The sequence below is a fragment of the Myotis yumanensis genome, unplaced genomic scaffold, assembly GCF_028538775.1.
Source record: "Myotis yumanensis isolate MYYU_CA2020_CCGP unplaced genomic scaffold, mMyoYum1.0.hap1 SCAF_1, whole genome shotgun sequence".
NCBI lineage: Eukaryota > Metazoa > Chordata > Mammalia > Chiroptera > Vespertilionidae > Myotis > Myotis yumanensis.
The window spans coordinates 31,275,523-31,298,961 of NW_027223752.1; the positions used below are offsets into that span (position 1 = coordinate 31,275,523).

A 23,439-nucleotide genomic window follows, 5' to 3' on the forward strand; every position below is an offset into this window, starting at 1 on the left:
CGGTGAGGCTCGCGGACGCTAACGACAGACTCCTTTCCATCTTTAGAATTATGCCCGGCATGGCATGGCCTGTGTCCTCTAGGTGAGAGGACCTGTCAGAATGTCCCCACTGGGCTTCTGCAGGTTTGCTGCAGGTGACAGGGGTGGGCTGAGGCTTTCACTGGCTGCTCCATCTCCATTGCCCAACTTCAGCTGCGAGGCGGAAAGGCCAGGCCCTTGAGCCTCGCTCAATGGGGTTCCGCTGCACTGTGCCCTTGGTGCAGATGAGAAGGAGGTTCTCCGACCCCGTGGAAAAGTATGGGTGTCCCCCGAACCTCCACTTCTCTCTCCCCTGCCTCTCCTGTCGAGGCACCAGTCAAGCCTGATCAAGTTTTAAAGCAGCGTTTGAGAGAATCGACTGAGTTTGCTTTAGCTTTAAAAAATGTCCTATTAAAACTTCACTACTTTACCCGGATCTCCATGTTTAATTAGAGGCCTCAAAGAATTTGAAAGCAAAAGATGAGGAGAGGAAAGAGCCATAAGCTATAATCACCATAATGATTCAATCCCATGATGAGCTGAAAGCAGCCCTGGCGAAGCCCGGGGGACAGAGAGAGTCTTTGAATCGGGCTGGTCCTCAGGACGGCTGGAGAGCCCTCCCCTTCCCCTGCGCTGGGCTGAGGAGGACCCTCCAGGCAGGGCCAGCGGGAGGGCCCGGGAGGCAGCTTCTGCTCGGTCTGGAGCTCGGGGCACATTCAGCTCCTGGCCAGGCAGAGATGCTTTCGGTGGCAACTTGCCCACCTGAAATCTGCAATTGGCTTTATCATCTTTTCTGCTCTCAACAAGATACCTTTTCTGAGTGGGAATAATGGCAGGCCAAGCTTTCTCCAACGCAGAGCCAGGGTGCCCTCCGTGCATGCCCACCCAGCTGTGCTCCGCCTGACTGCCCTCAGCCGCTCAGCCTCCCTGCGCCAGTGGGCGCCCGTCCCCTCTGCTCAGTGACCTCCCTGGGGCATCCAGGGGTGAGCCCTGTTGTCCAGGGCTCAGCTGCAACAGCAGCAATTGCCTTGAGAAACAAACAACCCTACAAACAAAAACCTCCAGAAAGCAAGGGTGACATGTAGAGGGCGGCAATTCCACTCCCTGAGTTTCCCTTGCTCATCTGGCTTTTTCACCCTCAAGGCAGAGGCTAATCTGACTCCTGGATCCCTTTCCTCCACTCTCAGCAAACTCCCTCCAAAGGATCCATTCTTCTCTTCCACAGCTTATTCATAAACCACAGAATAAACTGCAGTAGGACCCACTGAACAGGCAATATATCAATGGATTCCAGATGGGAGAGATGCTGGAATCCAACGTGGAGCCTACTCTACAGTACCCTTGGCCATTCAGCCTGAGTGTTTCCAGGGAGCTCACTGTTCCTTGAGGTGACATGTTCCCCTGCTGGGAAGTTGCTACTGTTAGACTATGTTTCAGTAGAGTGGCCCTCCCCATACCTTTTCCCCATTGGTTCTATCTTTGTCTGGAACAATCCAGAAATGCCCGCTCACTCTGGAAGACAAATAGGTATGTCTTACGGTGGTTATGGAGTCTCTTTAGGGGCAAACATCTTTTCTACTTCATTCTCAGCTGACATGGCTTCCAGAAGCCCCAGTTATTCCTTCTGAACTTTTCTAGACTGTTAAAGGTCTTGATAAAATGTGCGGGCTTAGAACCCAGACTCTACACAGTCTAGAGCAGCACAGAGGGCAGTGAATCGCTTCTGTCTTCTGACCACACCCCATTTGTCACTGCAGCCAAACGTTGTTTTTTAAAAAAGTGGTTGCATCCTGCTTGTGCTTACATTAAGCATGCAGTCAACTACAACCTCAGAATTTCCTTTACTTGACTTTCAGTGAAAAATTCAAATGCCATCCTATAGTTGTGAATACTATTTATCATACATGTTATCTGGTTAAAGTTTATCTAGTTGTTTCTGACCCATTATCCCACCTGAAGGAGATGCTTTTCAAATATAATTTTATTATCTGCCAAATGAGCAAAACCTTCTAGGTTTGGGTCTTTGAATAGGATTGGCATGCACTGACCACCAGGGGGTGGCACAGAACAAAGGGAAGCCGTGGGGACAATTTGCATATTAGGCTTTTATATATATACTAGAGGCCCGATGCACAAAATTCGTGCATGGGGCTCAGCCCTCACAGCCGTGGCAGCTTGCCTCGGCCCTCACAGCCCTGGCTTCGCCCAGGTCATCCGGAAGGATGTCTGGTCTAATTAGCATATTATGCTTTTATTATTATAGATAGATGGATTAGCCCTCTTACCAGCCATTGAGACACTGTGGATATATTGTTTTACCTAATTATGGGCAAACACAGAGGGAGTAGAGGTGAAGGGGAGAGGGACAGAAATGGACATTTTCAACCTTGGTGGACTAATAGCAGGTCACAAAGAGTTTCTGGAGGAGAGGACGTGGTTATGTTAGTCATCCTTCTATGGTAAGCTGGGCTGATAGGAGGGTGTGGGGAGTTCCTTCCAGATATCACACCAGCCAGCCCATCCCTGCTTGGGGCTGTGGTGCCATTGCTCAGGCCAAAGTGATTTGACCGTGACTCGGGGCCATGGAAGAACCGCTGCCATTTGGCCCCTGCCACTGCAATACAGTCCCAACCCTGTCCATGCCCCCATCCACCCGGAAACCGCCGAATAAACACCCAAGGGCCTTTCTCTCATTGGCCTTGGGGTAACATCACTAGACTGAAAACCCATTGTCCCACTTGCCATTCTGCTTCATAGCAACATTTTACAGATTGTTCCTGTGTACAGATTTGTGTCCACCCTCCTTCCAGAATGCCACACTCCCCAAACTCCATTACAACCCAAGATACTCATTTGTTGCTTAAAAAGGGGAACGCTGCCGAGTGGTTTTCCCCAGGAGCTCATTTCGGGGGGGGGAGGTCTCACTTCTCAGCCTTCAAGTCCTTAGTCCTGGAGCTCTCTGACCTCTCACTCTCCAGTCGGGCACAGGCACAGGTTCTTCTCCCTGACCTTGACTGTGGCAACTTCGTCCCCTCCCTGGGTTCCTGCTGTTCCTCAGCCTAACGCCTGGCGGTTTCGCTCTCCTGCCCTCTGGCTGGTGCTACTGCTGTCCCCGAGTGTCTTCACGTCCTGCTATCCATGCTGCTGAGGGCCCTGCAGTCACCTTCACTCTCTGTCTTCTCACTGGACAGATGGGAGCCCGGAGCTGTCAGAAGTCTGACTGGATGAGTGACAAGGGACAGGCTGAAAGCCCCTTCTAGAAGGATGACTTTCCTGAGTGGGGGATGGGAAGAAGGTTCTGTTGTGGCAAAGGGCTGCAGGTCACCTCCCGAAATAGATTCCCACCTGGCACGTACACACAGTGTGCCCCAGCCTGCCTTGTGGAGACGGGCAGGGGATGCGATTGGATCCGAATCAGTGGCTGTAAACACACAGCTGTGCCTTTCTGCCTCGGAGGACTTGGGTTTGCACTTGACTGCTCGCACTCGGGGTCAGGGGAGGCAGGAGGGGAGAGGCAGGGAGGGGCCAGAAGAACCTTGCTCTTCCTGTGTCCCCATGTGTGGGGGCTGTCACGCTGTGTTTTTTCTCTAAGTGGCACTCCACAGGGAGGGCGTTTTTGCTGCTTTTGGTTGACATGTTGAAGCATCAACTGAAACAGTTGGCGGCGGGGAAGGAGGGACGTCAGTCCTTGTTCCAAAAAAGTGGCAGGGATCAGGGCCAAGTTACTCACAAATGACAATCTCTGACCCTTTTTGATAAATAAAAATCTCACTCCTCCCCAGAGTTTCAGAAGCGGACTCCATCCCCCACCACATTAAATCACTTCATTGTTTGTCTTCTCTGCATCCACCAGCCAAGCTGATTCAGTTGTCTTACATTTAATAGTTTGTTTATAGAAAGAGACATTTTCATTTTTCAGCTACAAAATTATATATATATATTATATATATATATATAATATATATATATATTGATTTCAGAGAGGAAGGGAGAGGAAGAGAGAGAGAGAAACATCAATAATGAGAGAGAGTCATTGATTGGCTGCCTCCTGCGTGGCCCACACTGGGGATCAAGCCTACAACCTGGGCATGTGCCCTGACCTCCTGGTTGGTCGACGCTCAACCATTGAGCCATACTGGTCGGGCCAAAATTATAATATTAAATATACTTTTTCAGCTTTACTTGGAGCCAAGATGGGGAGGGCGGGTAGGGACCAGGGAGACTTAACCTACCACTGACTGTGAGCAGGGTTACACGGGCTCTTGGCCCTCAGTTCTAAGAGAGGACAGTGAGTGACCAGCTGGCCCAGAGGTCTCCAGGGAATGGGAAAGTGTGGTGGCAGGTGAGCAGCAGAGTGATGGACCTCAAATGCTCATTTTTCACTCCTTTCTATGCCCCACAATGCACTGTGAGGTGGCAGCACCCACACTGGAGCCCGCTCCTCTGCCCAGCTGACCTCGGCCCCCATACCTGACACCCAGGCTGGTTGTCCATCCCCGGAGGGAGGGGACTGCAGAACTGGCAGTTACCCTCCTGGGGTCACAGTGTGAGAGGGAGCCCTGGGCAATGCAGGGAGCGAGCCTGTGGCTTAGGCAGCCTGCGGCACTCTGGTGCTTTATCCTCCAATCCTGTCAAAAAATTTTAAATACACACCCAACTCAATTCTCTCCATGGCCTATTTCCAGGCCTCAAAGGCTGTAGCCACTTCCCGGGCAGGAAGGCAGCTCCTCTCTCATTCAGAGAATGAGTAGCACAGCCCAGAAATCTCAGGATGGAGAGAAGCACGGACCTGAAGATACTACCAGCTGGAGAAGTCCATACAGATGATCTAGTTCAAGCCATTGTACAGAGAAGACCATGCTCAGAGAGGGCTAGTGATTTGCCTGAGGCCACACAGCTTGTAGGTTAAGGCTGGAAACAGGAACCATTCTGCGTGGGGGCTGCTGAGCAGTTTCACAGAGTCCCAGGAGAAGCCCTCGCTGTCCCAGAGAGGAAGATTTTCATGCAATCCCTCCCGAATACTGCTATGGAAGGCCACCTCCATCGGGAGGCAGGTGGGGTTTCACTACCGCTGGATCTCGGGTCTCTGATATGGGAGATGCTGGCCATTGAGTCTGTGACCCAGTGGTTCCCAAGGGGCCCGAGGACTGTTTGCAATCAAAACCAACCCCGTGTAAAGAATTTTAGCCAGCTGTCCCTTGCCGAAGGCTGGAAAACTGTGGTCGAAGCCCTCTGGAGGCTCTGCTGGGTCTAGATTTGCAAACTCATTCCACCCGAGTGCATGCTGTCCCCACGACTGGCTGAGGGGGAGGGGAAAGCAACCTCCTCTGGGAGGGAGCTGCTGTTGCCAGGTTGGCTGAACATCCAGGGCATCTGCCCTCTGCCTCGCCTGCCAGGGGCCTCGGTCATCCATTTCTGGCTCAGCACTTCGGCCTGGAGCAGGGGTTTCTTCCTGCAGAGCTACTGGGAGGGGTGGGGGTGGGGGGGTGGGCGGGATGAGCTGGTGGCTTTTTAGTTCTCATTAGCTTTTCCTTGGCTTTAGCTGGGGAGGGAAGAAAGGGCAGGTGGGGAGGGGGAGGGGAAGTGTGGGTGACAGTTGGCTCCCAGAGCTTCCTGATCTCCATCTGACTTTCCTGCTGCATTCCTTGGCAGGCAGGACAGAGATGCCTGTTGCAGAGATGCCACTGGGCACATGCCAAGGCGCCCTTAGCCCCCCGCCCTTGCTGTTTCAAGTCCAAGGAGCACCTTGACGAAGCCCAACTGAGATGTTCTCTTAGGAAGGGGTGACCTGGTCCTAGTCTTCATCGCCACTCTCCTCTGTGGCCTCCTGTGTGGCCCCATGTCCCATCTTTGGAGCCCAAGGTTACAGCTGATAAGGCTCTCAAGAGGGCAGCTGAGGATTCGACTGAGTTCCCAGGCCAAGGTGTCAGGGAGGCTAATGCCGGCATCACTTGGAGCTGCCACTTCTCCTAATTGAAGTGCCATCACTCTGAGGAACTGCACCCAAGGAGCAGGGACTTTCTCTAGCTTCTCCCCAGGCTGATGACTGTGGCCACCATCCCCCAAAGAGACAATCTGATCACTACTGTTGAGTCTTGGCTAAGGGCCCTTTGATCCTCTTGCCTCCTCCCATGCGTCCCCTGGGTCCTCTATGTCAGAGTCAGCCCCTGGGAGGCTGTCCCCACTCTGTGGTAGACCCGGAAGTAATGAGCATGCCTAAGAGAGAACGGGGAGGGTGAGCCCTGTGGCTCTGGTCACCCTCACATCTGTCAACCGCAAAATCAGGAAGGCGGCAGGGAATGGCAGGCTGGTTGGCGCTGAGTGGCAGGAAGTGGTCTTAGTTTGAGAACCTTCCTCCTCCCCCCATCGGTAATGCCTGGGGCTTCCCACCAAATAACCCAAAAGGAGGTGGCTGGTGATGCCAAGGTGACCACAGTGGTGGGCAGATGTTTCCTACCGTGGCTCTCATATTTTATAGCCACTGTGAAAGGAAGCTCCCCGTGGACAGGGCCAGGGAGAGAAAGGCTCCATTCATTTGACGGGAGGCCATGCCTGGGGCTGCCTTTGAGAAGCTGCCATGCGTTACGGGTCTTCCTGAGATTGGGGCTCCTCGGACCAGGACCGCCATGGTGTGAGCCATGCACGGCACAAGGGCAGCTGAGGGTCCAACAGAGCTGAAACCAAGCCTGGGCTTTGCTTGGCCAGCTGTGCATCTGTGGGGCTGGGCCCATGAGAGGGAGTCCTGTTTCTGTTTCTGACAAAGCTGCAGTGTGGGCTAGCTGCGCCATGCCATGACTCTCAGTTATGTTCGGTTCTGAACCTGGGCCCTCCCTGTCAAGTAAGCAGGGCTTTGCACAGGCTTGGTGGTTCCAGTCACCAATGCTTGGCCCAGCCTGTCCTCAGACATTTGCTTTGTGTATTCAAGGTCGGGGTGACTCAGAAGGAAACTCCCATTGGAAGGAGAAGCTCACACAGAACTGCCTCTTTTGGGGGATGCAAGGCCCCTCCTGCACACAAGGAGCATGGCCCTTGCAGCACCCATGAACTGCATTAGACAATCATCCAGGATCTCATGTCAAAGGGGGTGTCTGTCACCTTCGACAGGTAATCCCTCTGTTCACGATACACCTGAGATTTGGAAAGAACAATGTCCTTTCTCCAAATGTCCCTCTTTTTCCAAGAAAAGAAAGGACATTTGCATGGGAGAAATTTGGATTCAGATTCAGTCTTGATAAGAAGCTAGTTGACGGAGCTAACCAACCACCAAGATCAACATTTCTTGCTACCAATTAGTCCTCAATAGCAGCTGGTCTCATATTCTTGATCCCTGAGCTGCCCAGCTTCACGCCTTCATTTTCCCATTATTAGCCCCAGGACATGGATGGTCTTTCCACACATCTTTCCCAGCACCGTGACAATGCTACTGAACTAGCCTTTCGTTGAGTTTTATACTGCACAGTATATAGCAGATGAAATATTCAGGTTGACCTCCTTTTATAGAAATCAAGCACAGGCATATTGGCTGATTAGAACCCTGGGTTGTTGAGACCAAGTTCTTGGGATCCAGCCTCAAATACCCTGAGAGTTGCCATTGTTCTATGGCCATGGGCTGTTCCCTCAAACTCAGCCGCCTCTCATAGGGATGAGGTGTCATCCCAATAGCACAAGGAGCATGGATGGATCAGTGCAAATCCATCTCCATTTCCACCACTAGAAGCAAAACACCAGGACACACCACCCACTAAAGTCTTCATAAAAGAACAGCAGGAAATTTAGGAATTTTTTTTTTTTTTAAGTTTGGGCCTTTTATCATATGGATGCTAAAAATTTCAAGAGCTTGGGAATTCTTCTCCTTCAGTCGGCCCTGAAAACAGCTCTGCAAAATCTCCCCTGTGCACACTCCAGATGCCGGGAAGGTGTCTGGTGCTTTTTCATTCCAAATGCTTCGTTAACAGACCTTGGAGGACCACTGAACCAACACCACTTCTGGGATGAAGGGACATCGATAAATGCTCTTCCCAGAGCTTCAGCAAGATCATTCTCACCTTTCCTGTTACCCACTTCTCATGCAAAGCAGCCTGGAGATCTTTGGATGTCTCATCTTAATACCGGTCTTTCTCTCTCACACCCTTGGCTCCTGCGGCCAACCTGGAGGGCCTCCATGGGGCTCTGGGGGTTCTGCCTTCCCAGTGTCCACTGACAGACCAAGTTGCCTTATAGGACATGCAGGGCCTGTCCACAAAATCCCTAAGTATCCTCTGCCCACACATCCTGGCCTCAAAAGAGATGGACAGGAATAGGTCCCTACCGCTCTCTATCAGGCCTCGCCTTAGACAGCCTGTGGCACCTTTTTTTTCCCCCCTGTTAATCCTCACCCGAGGATATTTTTCCATTGATTTTTAGGGAGAGTGGAAGAGAGAGGGAAAGACAAAGAGAAATATCGATGTGAGAGAAACACATCGATTGGTTGCCTCCGGCATGAGCCCTGACCAGGGCCCGGGCCGGGGAGGAGCCTGCAACCAAGGTACGTGTCCTTGACCGGAATCCAACCCAGGACCTTTTGGTCCGCAGACCGATAATCTATCCACTAAGCCAAACTGGCTAGGGCCTTGAGGTGTGAAATCACATGGCCGTGGCAAGCCAGCCATGAAGATAGACAGGGGACCTGCAGGCCTCACATTCTGTAAGTTCTGACTTTTCAGGAGGAAAGACCATAGAGAGGGAGACCAAAGAAGTGAAAAGATGAGCACCCATATTTTAAGTGCCATCTACTAGGGCCACTATGATATTTACATCTAGAAATTCAAAATAGCATTTAAATTCAGCTAAAGTGCATCAAGTTTCACCTAGGTCAGTGATGGCGAACCTTTTGAGCTCGGCGTGTCAGCATTTTGAAAAACCCTAACTTAACTCTGGTGCCGTGTCACATATAGACATTTTTTGATATTTGCAACCATAGTAACACAAAGACTTATATTTTTGATATTTATTTTATATCTTTAAATGCCATTTAACAAAGAAAAATCAACCAAAAAAATGAGTTCGTGTGTCACCTCTGACACGCGTGTCATAGGTTCACCATCACTGACCTAGGTAAACAACTAGGTTGCTTTCAACCCAGAATTCTTAGATTTTATGCTAAAAGGGTGAAATAAAGATGCTAATCACGCAGTAGTCAGGTTTTACAAGGACTTCTCTCTTCAACAGAGGGGAAAAAGGCAAGTGGGCATCAGAGGGTTCTACCCTTGGGAAGAGAAGAGAGGCCAGTTCCATTTGTGGGATCCCTGCTCCCGCTGCCACGCTGGTTCCCTCTGGTTTGACATGAACAGCGCAGGCTGGGGCCCAGGCACTCAGCAGCTTGTAAGTGAATGACAAGGAAGTGAATGAGTGGGACTGAATTCTGTGCACCAAGCCCTATGCCCAAATCTTACAGACAGCGGCATGGAAAGGAGAGATGGGTCTGTGCTGTCCTATAGACCATAGAACCAAATCTCTGCTGTGCACCATGGGAAGACTATTCATTCTGCACTCTCACCTGTTACCATGGGGTCTCCTATGTGCCCCCGCACCAATCTCTACCTCATCTAAACTCAGTGCGCATGGGGTAAGGACACTTCCCTACAGGGCCGGTGAACCTGCAGCCCATCGTGACTCCCTCAAGACCTTGCCCCTGGGAGTGCAGGGACAGAACAGGGACCTGCTTCCCCCTCCTCCCCAGGGCCACCTGCCCTCTTCTCCCTGTCACACTACGCACATGAGGCTGACGAGGACGGTAAGTCATGCAGAGGCCACTAACACACGCCAGCTAGACCACATCGCCAGAACCCATGCAGCACGGCCACCTCCTGCGCACGCGAAAGCCGCCTACACAGCAGCAGTAGCAGCTCGCGGCCCACTCCCACGGGGCCGGCCGGCGTTCACAGAGGGAAATTTGGAATGTTTTTTATAGATGAGCTACGGTTCCGAGCCAATTTATTTCGTGAGACAGTTCGATGGCCTGGGCTGCTGCAGAAGATGCACAAACCGCGCAGCCCCCAGGGTGGCGGGCGGGTCCTCTCTCCTCGGAGCCCTGCACGGAAGGTCAAATGCGAAGCTCGAGGCTGGCGGTCGGGTGTGCACCTTCTGCAGAGGGAGCCGCTTGGTCTTTTGCAAATCCATCCCTAGAAGTGAAGCTGCAGACACTTGCAAAAGAAAAGGGATGTGTTGAGGGGGAAAGCACTGGACTCCCTCCCACCCCGGGGGGAAGGACAACATAAAAGAACTGAGAAAACCAAAGGCACGTGAGGGAACAAAACCAGCTGAACTTACCACACTGCGAGTGAACTTTTCTAAGGAAGTTCTACGACCTTGCTCACTTTCTGGCTTTAGGAAAAACAAACAAAAAAAAGGTAGGGAGAAAAATACAGGGAAAAAAAATCTTCAGCTTACACGTGGTTTCCAAACAGCACAGCGGCAGCAAATGGACAGAAAAGCAAAACAGGGCGCAGAAATGGGAAGAGAGAAGCAGCCAGCGCTGTATGCGAGGGTCAGTGGGGCAGACAGGAAACAGAAGCCCTGGGAAATGCTGCTTCTTGAAGCAGCGAGGGGAGGGTGTGTGCGCCTCCAGGGCTCATTAAATGTCCTGGGGGCTCAGTAGGAGCCAGGCAGCTCTGCAGGCCCCAGGCAGCAGTTGGGGCTGTCTGCTCACTGCTTTCCATTGGCACTGCCCATGTACAGGAGCCCTGGGTGGTGTGTCCCTAGGCCCACAGGCAGCCATGGGGAGGGAGGGGCGGGAGACAAGAACAGATTAGCTCTCAGGGCCCTCAGGGTGTGCTGATGGGATGTCAAGAAGTGGCTGAGGGTCTGGGTTATGACTTTTCTCTGAGATTTTCCTGCCCAGATGCAGCTAGAAAGTTTGCTACCTTCAGTGACTCCTTCATGGCCCCCCAATGACTCTGATTCTGGGTCCTTAGAGTAAGGAGGGTCTACCCACGTCCTTTGCAAAGGGACTTGGACTTCAGAGGAAGGTTCTGGAAAGAAAATGCTCTCAGTACTCAGGCAGGTGACCCCTCCCGAGGTTTACTCACAGTTGGCTGCAGGAGGGGCAGGACTTTTCTAGGGAACTCTTAGCTGAGGGGCCCCCAACTGGGGCAAGAAGAGACAAAGCCCATGGGCACGCCCTAGGGCTGGGCGCTCACTACTAGCAGAGGAGGAGACAGGTGTGGTGTGCAACTGACTCCCCAGGTTTTCTGCTCGTTCAAGGAGTTTGGGGAGAGAGACCTACTAGTTTATCCTAGAACCCTGTCCCAGGGCCAAGAGCTCAAGACTGGGAAATTTGGAGAGAATACCCACTCACATGGACACACACACACACACACACACACACACAGCAAATAATGGGAATGAAGGAGCTGAAGAAGCAGCCTCGGGTCTGTGGGTTGCAGCATGTGCCGGGCGCAGAGGGGGCTGGCCGAGAGCAGCCACCGGCCCATGTGGACAGGTCAGCGGGCTCCCATGACAGTCATGTCCCTGTCCCCTCGGCTGGCTGCCCAAAGACAGACAGGGCGTTGTAGAAGGAAAACACGACATAAGGACCCAGCACTCAGAGCCAGGCTGGTCTCTCTCCTGGCAAAGGGACCGAAGTTTCCCTGCTTGGCCCTGAGTACCACACCAAGTGTCCACTCCAGGGACAGCAGAACTCAGCTTCAATACAATGGGCGGCCCCAGGGCATACAGTTGGCCAAGTCAGGCCGGTCCAGGCCCTGCAGCCAATGACCTGTGCCTGTCATCCCTGGGCTCTGGCGACCGAGTTGCAGCTGGCAGAGGGGAGCCCTTGGTGGGCTCAGTCGGGTTCCTCTGCCTCACACAGCCTCTCCCCTCCCAGGATCCTGGTACTTAATTGTCTTGGAGGAACTGTCAAAACCCAGCTCACTCGCCCCTTGGGAACTTGGTACATCAAAGTGACTAACCTTATCTTCCATACTTAGCACAGAAGGTGAGCCAGGGATGAAGGACCAGAGGCTGTGTCTCCAGACCTTTCTCAGCAGAAAAGTGAGGCCCATTCATAGCCCCTCTCTTAGCAGGAAGTGTGACTCTCACACACCTTTTATGACCTGGACAGTTATAAGTCCATCCCTGAAATCCGAAGATTCTAGGCCTACCTGGAAGTGCCGAGTCACAAATCCAGTCCACGCCTGGAGACTCTCAGGAGAAGTGGGGGGAAAGGCAAGTTTTGTCACTGTTTTTGGAAACAATTAACCCCTGGCTATTGAAAGGGTGTCAGCATCTGGGAGGGCTTTCTGTCACAAGAATGGTCCTTAATTTGGGGGTTGGGCGGATACTCCCAATGAATTTCATTGGCAACATTTCACAGGGAGGCCCTGGGTTCCTCCTCTGTGAAGTCTCCTCTATGGGAGGATCTGCAGGCACAGGTATGCCAGCCCCGCCCAGAGCTGGGCTGCGTTTTCTCTTTGTGCTCAGACCCACAGGAGACTGAACGGCCTCTGGCTGCTGCTGGGTGTATGGATAGGCCCAGGCAGCTCAGCCCGCAGAGCCTCGGGATTTCCCAAAATTGTGATCAGTTCTGGGTCTGGAGCCACAGAAACAAGAAAACACTTACTTGGACATTCTCCCATGAGATCTGGGCTGGAGACACCCAAAGTCTCCATAACCTTCCTTGAAAAAAATGGGCATCAGACCTTTGTCGGAGCATCAGCCCCTCCTCCTCCCGCCTCTTGCAGGGAACCGGCAAGAGGCCAAGATTCACATTCTCCACCACAGGAGTGACACCTGAGAGGCCCCTGCTGAAGAGGGTGAGGCCACCGAGAAGCTGGGTTTCTGACAATCTGGCTATTCCAGGGTCTCTTACGGTTCCCCTGACTATCAGGGGTGTCCTCAGGGCCGCCTAAGGGCAGGAGAGCAGAATACATATGCTCGTGGAGACTCTGGAGTTATGTGGTACCAACCAGATATGCAGACAGGACCCTGGCACAGGAGGTGGACAGAACACGGAGGGAGAAAGGCTATGTGACCCAGAGGCAGCCCACAGAGTGTGGCGATGGACACCACGTGCTGAGGGCCTGGGGTCGGAAGGCTGGGAGCGGAGAAGAAAGGATGACGATGCTTATATTCCTTAAGGCGCATGGCATGGAAGGCGTGGAATTGGGTGCAAGGAGAGCCACGCTGAGCCACGCGCGGGCCTAGATCAGAGCTGGAAAGTGCAGAGGATTTGCAGGAATCATGAACACCTCCCCTTTCTCAGACCCCAGGCCTCTCTCGACTCTTCCTTCCCTCCTCCCAGGAACCCAGATGAGTTCATCCTGCTTCGGTCACCCCTCACCACCTGCATGCTGAAGGTCCCTGGGTCCCCAAATCCAGGTGCTAAGGGCTGCCGGGAACCATGCCATAATTCTCAGTGGAGGAGGGAGAAGGAGCTAGGATTCCGCTACTTCTTGGTTAAGAGAAAACACAAACACTGTGGGCGGATGAGGGAGAGGAAGCGGGTGTCAAGGAGGGAAGAATCCCAGCAATGACTTCAGGTGCCAGATGGCCCCTTGGAAACCTGTAAGGTTTTCTCTCCGTCTCTGAGCTGGTGAGGGAGAGACACCTGTGAGGCGAGGGCTGGACTTCCTAGTGAGGGGCTCTCTCTGATTTCCTAAGGGGTTCACTGGTGTCCTGCCGGCCCGGTACTCCTGTCCTGAGCCACTGTAGTCACACTCCCTGCTGTGGGCACGGCACGCAGAAGGAGGTAATGAGCACATGGAGACAGGATGCCACACCATGGGCCTGGGGGTGGTGACAATCCTAACTGTCTTCCATTGGAGTGGGAGCAGATAGAGAAGGGAAAGAAGAAAAGAAAAGGTAAATAAAACCCAAGGGATGATATTCTCATTTCACACCAGCAGCAAGCAGCAGGCAAGGATCAATAGTGCTAAGAAAGGCAAGCCTGCCCTTTCCAAAGATACCTTCTTCTTGGCCAGCAGCAAGTCCTGGTAAGCATTTGACCGGAGGAAGCGGGCATAGCTGTCACTCTTCATCAGCTTGTAGATGTGCTCCTGGGAGGGAAGGAGGCAGAAGGAACTGTCAGCCAATACTGAAGGGAATTACCACCCAACCAGCCATTTTAGGAGAGAAATGAACGAAGCGAGGTGAGCTTGTGTGCACCTAGGAAAACTTGCACCGTGCTTGTTTTGTGCTTTTGTCCCACCCAGAAACACCCAATAGAACATATGTTATCTCTTGGAATAAAAGGCCTTTGAGGATCATGTTCTTGGTGCCATGTTAGGACGCAGTATTGCTTAATGATTAAACCACAGGCAGAGCAACGAGAAGGGACAGACTGTTGACACACTCAACCACTTGGTTGAACCTCAGGGAATTACAGTGAGTGAAAAAGCCCCAGAAGGCTACGCATCGTAGGACTCCCCTGGGGTAGCATTCTTGGAGTGACAAGTTACAGAAACAGATGACAGATTAGTGGTTGCCAGAGATTAGAGATGGGAGAGGGAAGGAGAGGGAAGGGAGGTGTGATTAGAAGACAATAGAAGGATTCTGTGGTGATGGACTAGCTCTGTATCTCAGGACGTCTTACACATGTGATAGAATTGTACAGAGCTAAACACACACATTACACACGAGTACCAGTAAAATGAGGAAATCTGATAAACTCAGTGGATGTAGCAATGTTGATATCATGGCTATGACATTGTACTACAGTTTTGTACGTGTTACCATTAGGTGAAACTGGATAACTGGTATATCTCTGTATTATTTCTTTAAAAAAAAATTATATATATATATATATATATATATATATATATATATATATATATTGATTTCCGAGAGGAAGGGAGAGGGAGAGAGAGATAGAAACATCAATGATGAGAGAGAATCGTTAATAGGCTGCCTCCTGCACGCCCCCTACTGGGGATCCAGCCTGCAACCAGGGCATGCGCCCTGACCAGGAATCCAACTGTGATCTTCTGGTTCATTCTTCAATGCTCAACCACTGAGCCACACCAGCTGGGTTGTATTATTTCTTTCAACTGCACTGGAATCCAGATACATCTCAAAATAAAAAGTTTAATTAAAAAAGAACTCCACATGCAACGGTTTGTGCATGTCCAGGCCACCAGCTCATCCTGGAAGGGTGCCCTTGGAAGCAGATCATGGGGTACATGGGCAAGTATGCCAGGCCTGAGGCTCACATCCAGGAGGGCAGATGCTGTGGCAAGGTGCCTTCTCTTCTCCTGGGCTCCTAGAGGTATTTACATTCTGGCTTTGGCAACAAATTTCACCCTTGACTTCCAGCTAATCCCATAGCCTCCTGGTCCCTTCCTAAAAGATCTGTCCTCACTAAGGACAGAGAAAGCCTGGTTCATTAAAAGAGGGGGTTTGTCCATTGAAAAAGGGTTATCAGTTGAAGTGGAATATAGCTCAGCTGCACAGGCAGCCTGGCTGTCACAGGAAAGGACCTGTGAGGAGGGTGGGTGGGATTGTCAGGTAGATGGCCTGGTAAGGGAGCATCTTCCCAGATGCACATCATAGTTCACCCTATGAAGCTGGACCAGAGCTCCAGTGCTCGGGAAAAGGGAGAGCTGGGCAGGGAGGAAACGGCTCAGCTGAGTGCTAGACTGGTGCTTAAGCGCCTCTTCCTCCGGGACTCTTCCAGGGGAGGGGTGGGAGGAGGCACATTTCAGAGATACCTGGCCAGACTGCTGGCACATCCCAGAGGAAGCTGGGGCAAGACCCTCTCCCTACCCACCACAAAGGAAAGTGAAAGCAGAGAGCAGGAAATCCCTTGGGCCCCATGTGGATCCCTCTCCACCCATCTTCAGCTGGACCATAAGCAGACCTATCCGGGTATCAGCTTCAATCTTCCTCATATTTGTAAAGGCAGGGTGCAACTCTACTAACGGGAATGGGCCCACTGCAGGCAGCCAAGCGGAATTAACTAGTGGCTTGGATCAGAGCCTGCTTAGATAGTCCAGATGTGTTCAGATTTCATACATTTAGTGAGAACATGCCTCGCTGTTTTCCTGTAAATTTCAGACAAAAGTCCAGCCCACTCTAGTTTTAAGTTCCTCGAGGGAACAATATGTTTTTATCTCATCTATGCATAGCAGCCAACATAGGGTCAAATGTTAGTGGAACTTACATTGTTTCTTGGTTCACAGAAATGCTTGTTTGAATTTAATGTTCAACACATTTGCAGGCTCCATACTAGTTTTGGTTTCTGACCTGATCAGTTTCTCCTCTCTGCTTGGGAGGAGAGTGGGGATCACGCTCAGTCCCCGGGAAGCCCATATGTGAGCATCCTGGTCCATCCTGATGGCCACAGAGCCCAGACTGAGGGACATGATGGTCTTTGTTTGCATTTTTTCTCTCTTTAAATTGTCCTGGCACTTAATTCTTAGGTACAGCAGTAAAAAAAGAAGGATCGCTTTCTTACCCTTTGAGACAGCATGGAGGGACCTGGAGAGTATTATGCTAAGTGAAATAAGCCAGTCAGAGAAAGACAAGTATCACATGATCTCACTCATATGTGGAATCTAATGAACAAAATAAACCGATGAACACAATAGATCCAGAGACATAGAAGCATGGAATAGACTGTCAAATCTCAGAGGGTAGGTGGGGGTTGTAAGAGATCAATCAAAGAACTTGCATGCATATATGCATAACCCATGGACACAGGCAATAGGGTGGTGAAGGCCTGGGGCAGGAGATGGGGTTGGGCTAGAAAGGGTCAATGGGGGGAAAAGGGGGACATACATAATACTTTCAACAATAAAGATTAAAAAAATTTTAGGTACACATGTTAACACAGAGGAAAAACGACTCACTGTCTCCTTATTCTCAGCTCAGGCATCACTTCTGTGTGGCCAACATAGCTAGGTGGCTCTTGACTCATCTGAAGAGACCTGTCAGTCATTCCTGGACCTCCTCTAAATCCCTGTCCAAAGCAACAGGTCCCTGCCTCTTGTTCTGACTTCTCGGAGGAATCTGAATGCCCAGTATGTCTCACAAAATACCCCATTACCAAGAGGCGGAGGGAAGCCGCTCCTAGCCCAGCCCTTCTGGCCTTGGCAGCAAATTCCACCCCCACTCCAGCTAATTCGTTCAGCCTCATCATGGGCAGGAAAAGCCTAGTCCACTGAAAGAAAGACCTTATGAATGAAAAAAGAGCAGGATAAAGCCGATGCCTAAACACTTAATCACACAAATATATCAGCAATTATTTATTGAGCATCTTGTAGGTGCCAGGCCCTGTGTCAGGCATTGAGATTACAGCCTGAGAAGTCAGAAGCGGTCCCTGCTGTTGTAAAGATTCTATGAGGCAAGACTGAGGCACAAAGATCATGGACGGCTGCTATCTAAGTCGTCTCAGACCCAAGTCACTATTTAATTTTGTTTGGCTCCTTGCAGTGGGCCCATTCCCATTGGTAAGGTCACACTCTGCTTTTGTAAATATGGAAACACGTTTGAGCTAAAGGCTACAAAGAAGTGAACGTAGAGAGTGCTGTGAACGGGTGTGAATGGCCAGATGTGGGGAATTGTTGTCTATCCACCAGAAGGGTCCTCATCAGGGTAGGAAGGTCTTAGCAGACAGAAATGGGAATTGAGGGTAGGACAGCTTGGTCTTGCTGCTGTAGAGATTTGTCAACCAGAGCAAAAAGGACAATCCAGGGGCAAGGAGGAAGGAGCAGCAGACAATGGTGGTCTACTCTTGGGGGGAGGTGGGGTGGTGGTGGTGGTGGTGGTGGTGGTGGTGTCAATGTGGGTCAGAGGAGTGGTTGTGCATCACTGTTGTCCTCCCCAGGTCACATGGACAACGTCACAGCCAGAACCAAGGTGGGGATGGTGTGGGAAGAAAGTAGGAGGGAGAGGAAGAACCAAGATGGAGGCATAGGTTAATGCCGGAGTTTGCTGCCTCGAACAACCAATTCAAAAATACAACTAAAAGACGGAATGGACATCACCCAGAACCACAGGAAGGCTGGCTGAGGAGAGATTCTACAACTAGAAGGAAAGAGAAATCCATACCGAGACTCAGAGGAGGTGCAGTGCGGAGGTGAAATACTAAGGTTCGGAGGTGCGTGTGGAGTGGGCCGGCGGCGGAGGGCATGGTTGTTGGTTTCAATCGGGAGGGAGTTTCAGACTCTGAGCTCCAGATCCGGGCGAGTCTCTAGGGACCCAGACTCAAACAGGAGAAGCGGGAAGGCAGCTTTCTCTCCGAGGTTTGCAGCGGTTGCAGAGCCGCTGGGGACGGAACTGAGAGCAGCCATAACTGCTCGCTCCACCCGCCCTGTAGATCCCCTGGGACCCGCCCCGCCCAAGCACTGCACAGAGGCATTGCTGGATAGCCTCAGGCAAAGGCTAGATTAGCACCGCCCCAGAGATTCAGCACAGAAGCTCTCCCACTGCAGACACAGCTGACTCTCATAGCCAGTTAGCCTGGAGGTCAATTCACCCCCAGTATTGCTGACAACAATTAAGGCTTAACTACAACAAGACTGCGCACAAAGACCACTAGGAGGTGCACCAAGAAAGCATAAAAAATGGGGAGACAAAAAAACATGACAGAAATGGAGGATATAGAGCTAAATAACACACTTTTGAGGGCTTTCAATAATTTGTTAGAAACTGCCGATAAACTTGATGAGAGCATCAAGAAATCTAATGAGACCCTCGATGTTGTGATAAAGAACCAACTAGAAATTAAGCATTCACTGACTGAAATAAAGAATATTATACAGACACCCAACAGCAGACCAGAGGAGCACAAGAATCAAGTCAAGGATTTGAAATGCGAAGAAGCAAAAAACACCCAACCAGAAAAGCAAAATGAAAAAAGAATCCGAAAATACGAAGATAGTGTAAGGAGCCTCTGGGACAGTTTCAAACGCACCAACATCAGAATTATAGGGGTACCAGAAGATGAGAGACAGCAAGATATTGAAAACCTATTTGAAGAAATAATGACAGAAAACTTCCCCCACCTTGTGAAAGAAATGGACTTACAGGTCCAAGAAATGCAGAGAACCCCAAACAAAAGGAATCCAAAGAGGACTACACCAAGACACATCATCATTAAAATGCCAAGAGCAAAAGACAAAGAGAGAATCTTAAAAGCAGCAAGAGAAAGAGACTCAATTACCTACAAGGGAATACCCATATGACTGTCAGCTGATTTCTCAACAGAAACTTTGCAAGATAACCAAGATGGCAGCATAGGTAAACACCGGAGACTGCTGCCGCAAACAACCACTTCAAAAATACAACTAAAAGACGGAACAGACATCACCCAGAACCACAGGAAAGCTGGCTGAGGAGAGACTCTTCAACTAGAAGGAAAGAGAACAGCATACCAAAGCTCAGAAGAGGCGCAGTGTGGAAAATATAAGGTACCGAGGTGTGCGCGCAAAGCGGGCTGGTGGCTGAGGGTGTGGTTGTCGTTTTCAATCAGGAGGGAATCTCAGACTCTGGGCTCCAGATCCGGGCGAGTCTCTAGGGACTCAGACTCAGACGGGAGAAGTGGGATTGTCCAGCATCAGTTGGAATCTGAGGGCAACCTTCTCTCCGAGGTTTGCAGTGGCGGCCGGGGTTCTGAGAAGCAGAGCCTCTAGGACCGGGACTGAGAGCAGCCATAACTGCTCCCTCCACCCGCCCTGTTGATCCCGCCCTGCCCAAGCCCTGCGCAGAGCCATTTGCTGGATCACCTCAGGCAAAGGCTAGATTAGCACCTCCCCAGAGGACAGAAGTTTTCCACACAGCTGATTCTCACAGCCCATCAGCCTGGTGGTCAAATCCCTCTAGTATTAACTACAACAATCAGGGCTTAACTACAACAAGACTGCGCACAAAGACTACTAGGGGGTGTACCAAGAAAGCGTAAAAAATGTGGAGACAAAGAAACAGGACAAAACTATCAAAGGAGGATATTGAGTTCAGAACCACACTTTTGAGGTCTCTCAAGAGGCTTCTAGAGTCTGTCAATAAACTTGATGAGATGTACAGGAAATCTAATGAGACCCTCGATGGTGTGATAAAGGACCATCTAGAAAATAAGCATACACTGACTGAAATAAAGAATATTATACAGACTCCCAACAGCAGACCAGAGGAGGGCAAGAATCAAGTCAAAGATTTGAAATGCGAAGAAGCAAGAAACACCCAACCAGAAAAGCAAAATGAAAAAAGAACCCAAAAATACAAAGATAGTGTAAGGAGCCTCTGGGACAGCTTCAAACGTACCAACATCAGAATTATAGGGGTACCAGAAGATGAGAGACAGCAAGATATTGAAAACCTATTTGAAGAAATAATGACAGAAAACTTCCCCCACCTGGTGAAAGAAATAGTCTTACAGGTCCAGGAAGCGCAGAGAACCCCAAACAAAAGGAATCCAAAGAGGACCACACCAAGACACATCATCATTAAAATGCCAAGAGCAAAAGACAAAGAGAGAATCTTAAAAGCAGCAAGAGAAAGAAACTCAGTTACCTACAAGGGAATACCCATACGACTGTCAGCTGATTTCTCAACAGAAACTTTGCAGGCCAGAAGGGAGTGGCAAGAAATATTCAAAGTGATGAATACCAAGAACCTACAACCAAGATTACTTTATCCAGCAAAGCTATCATTCAGAATTGAAGGTCAGATAAAGAGCTTCACAGATAAGGAAAAGCTAAAGGAGTTCATCACCACTAAACCAGTATTATACAAAATGCTGAAAGGTATCCTTTAAGAAGAGGAAGAAGAAAAAGGTAAAGATACAAATAGTGAACAACAAACATGCATCTATCAACAAGTGAATCTAAGAATCAAGTGAATAAATAATCTGATGTACAGAATGAACCGGTGATTATAATGAATCAGGGACATAGAAAGGGAATGGACAGACTATTCTTGGGGCGGGGGGAAAGGGGAATGGGAGATGCGGGAAGAGACTGGACAAAAATCGTGCACCTATGGATGAGGACAGTGGGTGGGGAGTGAGGGTGGAGGGTGGGGCGGGAACTGGGAGGAGGTGAGTTATGGGGGGGGGGGGGGGGAAGAGGAACAAATGTAATCTGAACAATAAAGATTTAATTAAAAAAAATATCAAAAAAAATAAAAGAAGAAAGTAGGAGGGAGAACATGACCTCCTGAAGGTGGGTTGCATAAGGTGATCTTACTCTGCCAACCCTGTTGCTAGTCTCTGGCCATCACCAGGACAGTCTCAAATTCCCCTGTCAAAGCAGATGCAAGGCGTGGTCGGAGAAAAGCAGAATCAAGAACCTCTGCAGATCTCCTGTGCCCCCTGCAGGGCCGCGACTTCGCCCCTCTGGACTGGGCCTTCCTTTCCCACAGGCTACAGATCCAGGCCTCCTCCACCCACCTCTCCTCCCCCAAGCAAAGCAATGGAGCCTTTGATGTACCCAGTTCTGGAGCTCTGTTCCTTCCTCCTTGCCAGCTTTGTCTTGGAAACACAAAGACAGTAAACAGGGGGTGGGTGAATGGAGTACTGAGGTTTTTCTGGGAATGAGAATTAAGATAGGACTCAGGGTCTTTGGCCAGTTCCCAAATGCAATGAGTTTATCACTGCCAGGGACAGCAAGTGTACAAAGCTTTTGGCAGTGACCTCTATTGATTTATGGGGGGTTCTGGTTTGTTTCCCCTACTCTGCAGACAACCGTCTTAAAGGGAAATGTATATCCAGAATCCGCAAAGAGCAGGAGAGCCACCGGTAACACCAGCCAGCCCCTCCAAGAGAATTCCCAAGGGGCTGGAGAAAAAGAAGCTTGCACTTTTCCTCTTCTTCTTTCCCTGGTTTTATCTTTCTCCCCCTCTCCTTCCCTTCCTCTGTGTCCTTTTTTCTCTCCCCTCCCTCCCTCCCTCCTCCTCTCCCTCCCCATCTTCCTCCCTCCCTATCTCCCCCCCCCCCCCCAAAAAGAGATGATGAGTTGACTGGGAAAGCAGCACCACCAGGGTCCACACCTGCCTTCCTGACATGGGGGAGGCACCCACTCCAGCGTGAGGATGGCTCTCCATAGGCTGAGAAACATGCTCTAGGGCTCCAAGTCACACTGACCATCTCAGCCACACTGCCCAGAGGGGCCTCTCTTCTCCACCCTCATTTCCCTCCTTGGGCCTGGCCCTGGGATAGGAAAGTGGGGGAGGTCGGCCTGCCTGGGAGGCGAAGGTGGAAGCACAAACAACTGACATCAGTAGGGTCCATGGCACATGTGGGAGCCGGAGGGAGTGAGCAGGGCAGGCGGTCTCTAAACCACACCTGCCACAGTCGATGTTTTGCTGGGACAGTCCTCATTTGGAAATCTCCTTTGTTTTTAGACAAAAACGCAGGGACCCCTCACAAGCGTTGGGAAGGTGACCAATCAGACAATTGCCTGAGGCCTGGGGCCCCAAGCATGCTGGAGCAGTGAACTTCAGAGCACTCTCTGTTTCCTCTTTGCTGTGGGTCCCTAAGACAGCTGAGATCTCATTTCCCAGCTCTGGGATGGCTGCCGAGAGCCCTTCCTGTGAGTGTCGTGTCCTACTTTTCTTTTCCCAGGTGCATGTGCCTCGTCTCTGCCCTCCGTCCCCGAGCTTCCTGGAACGACACGCAGACTCTGGGAAGTGCTGAGTCCCTTGGAGGAAGGTGAGGCTGAGGGGCAGAATGTGCTGCTGCTCTGTGGGGTGGTGCAAAGGGAACTGGGCTGGCAGCTCAAGGCCTGGATTCAGGTCCTGACTCTGCCTTCTCCCAGCCCTGTCTATCACCCAAGCAAACAAAGAAATATAAGTGAAAGTACCACAAAAATTATATACATGTAAGGTAATAAAAATCACTGGACTTCACAGCATGACTTCTTGCCAGAAGTGGATGGAGATGAGACGAAAGGCCGAAGATTCCGGGGGGAGGAGGAAAGGTGAGCAGAGCCCAGCTATATTACTTTAGTTGCTGTTGTCGTTTGCTCTGAATCAGTGCTTACGTTTAAACCAAACCACTTACAGATGAGGGTATGAAAACTCTAGAAGGTTAAGTGACTGGCTCAAGTACAGACCAAGAATTTGAACCCAGAACTGTATGACCGCAAAGCACAGCTCTTCCCTTGCGACATGCTGCTTTTCACTGTCCTTGAGTCGGGAGTTTGAGGGAGTTAGTGTTGCATGGCTGAGACAAAGTCCTCAACGTGGGGCCAGCAGAAATGGTAAGGATCTCCTCTCGAGTCCTCATCGGAGCCACCCTAGTAGGAGGCCACTGCTCCCCATTCCCTTTTGGGAACCATTCGCTACCACCATGGTCGGTGATGGTAAGGGACAGGTCATCCAGGGTGACACAGGCTCTGGTGTCTCACCTCACAGGTTGTGTACAACTTGTCTTTCATACCAGAGGAAGGTGCCCAACCTGGCAAAGCTCTGGGGCCCTTGGGAAGTCATAAGCAGCAAGTCTGTATCAAA

At 50.7% G+C, this 23,439-nt stretch overlaps 1 protein-coding gene across 8 annotated transcripts in view; it reads right to left on the reverse strand.

The window, feature by feature from the left end:
- The window catches only part of RGS6 (regulator of G protein signaling 6), a 483,882-nt gene that overhangs the window by 14,713 nt on the left and 445,730 nt on the right, over positions 1 to 23,439 (reverse strand). For 4 of the 8 annotated variants that reach the window (XM_070417229.1, XM_070417238.1, XM_070417234.1 and 1 more), the window contains exons 16-17: positions 13,962 to 14,051; positions 10,327 to 10,380 (exon numbers count right to left, since the gene is read on the reverse strand). In XM_070417229.1, the coding sequence (XP_070273330.1) occupies positions 10,327 to 10,380; positions 13,962 to 14,051 (144 nt within the window). Of the gene's footprint in view, positions 1 to 9,914; positions 10,200 to 10,326; positions 10,381 to 13,961; positions 14,052 to 23,439 lie in introns of those variants that run through there. The other 4 variants (XM_070417255.1, XM_070417249.1, XM_070417262.1 and 1 more) reach the window with 4 other exon arrangements.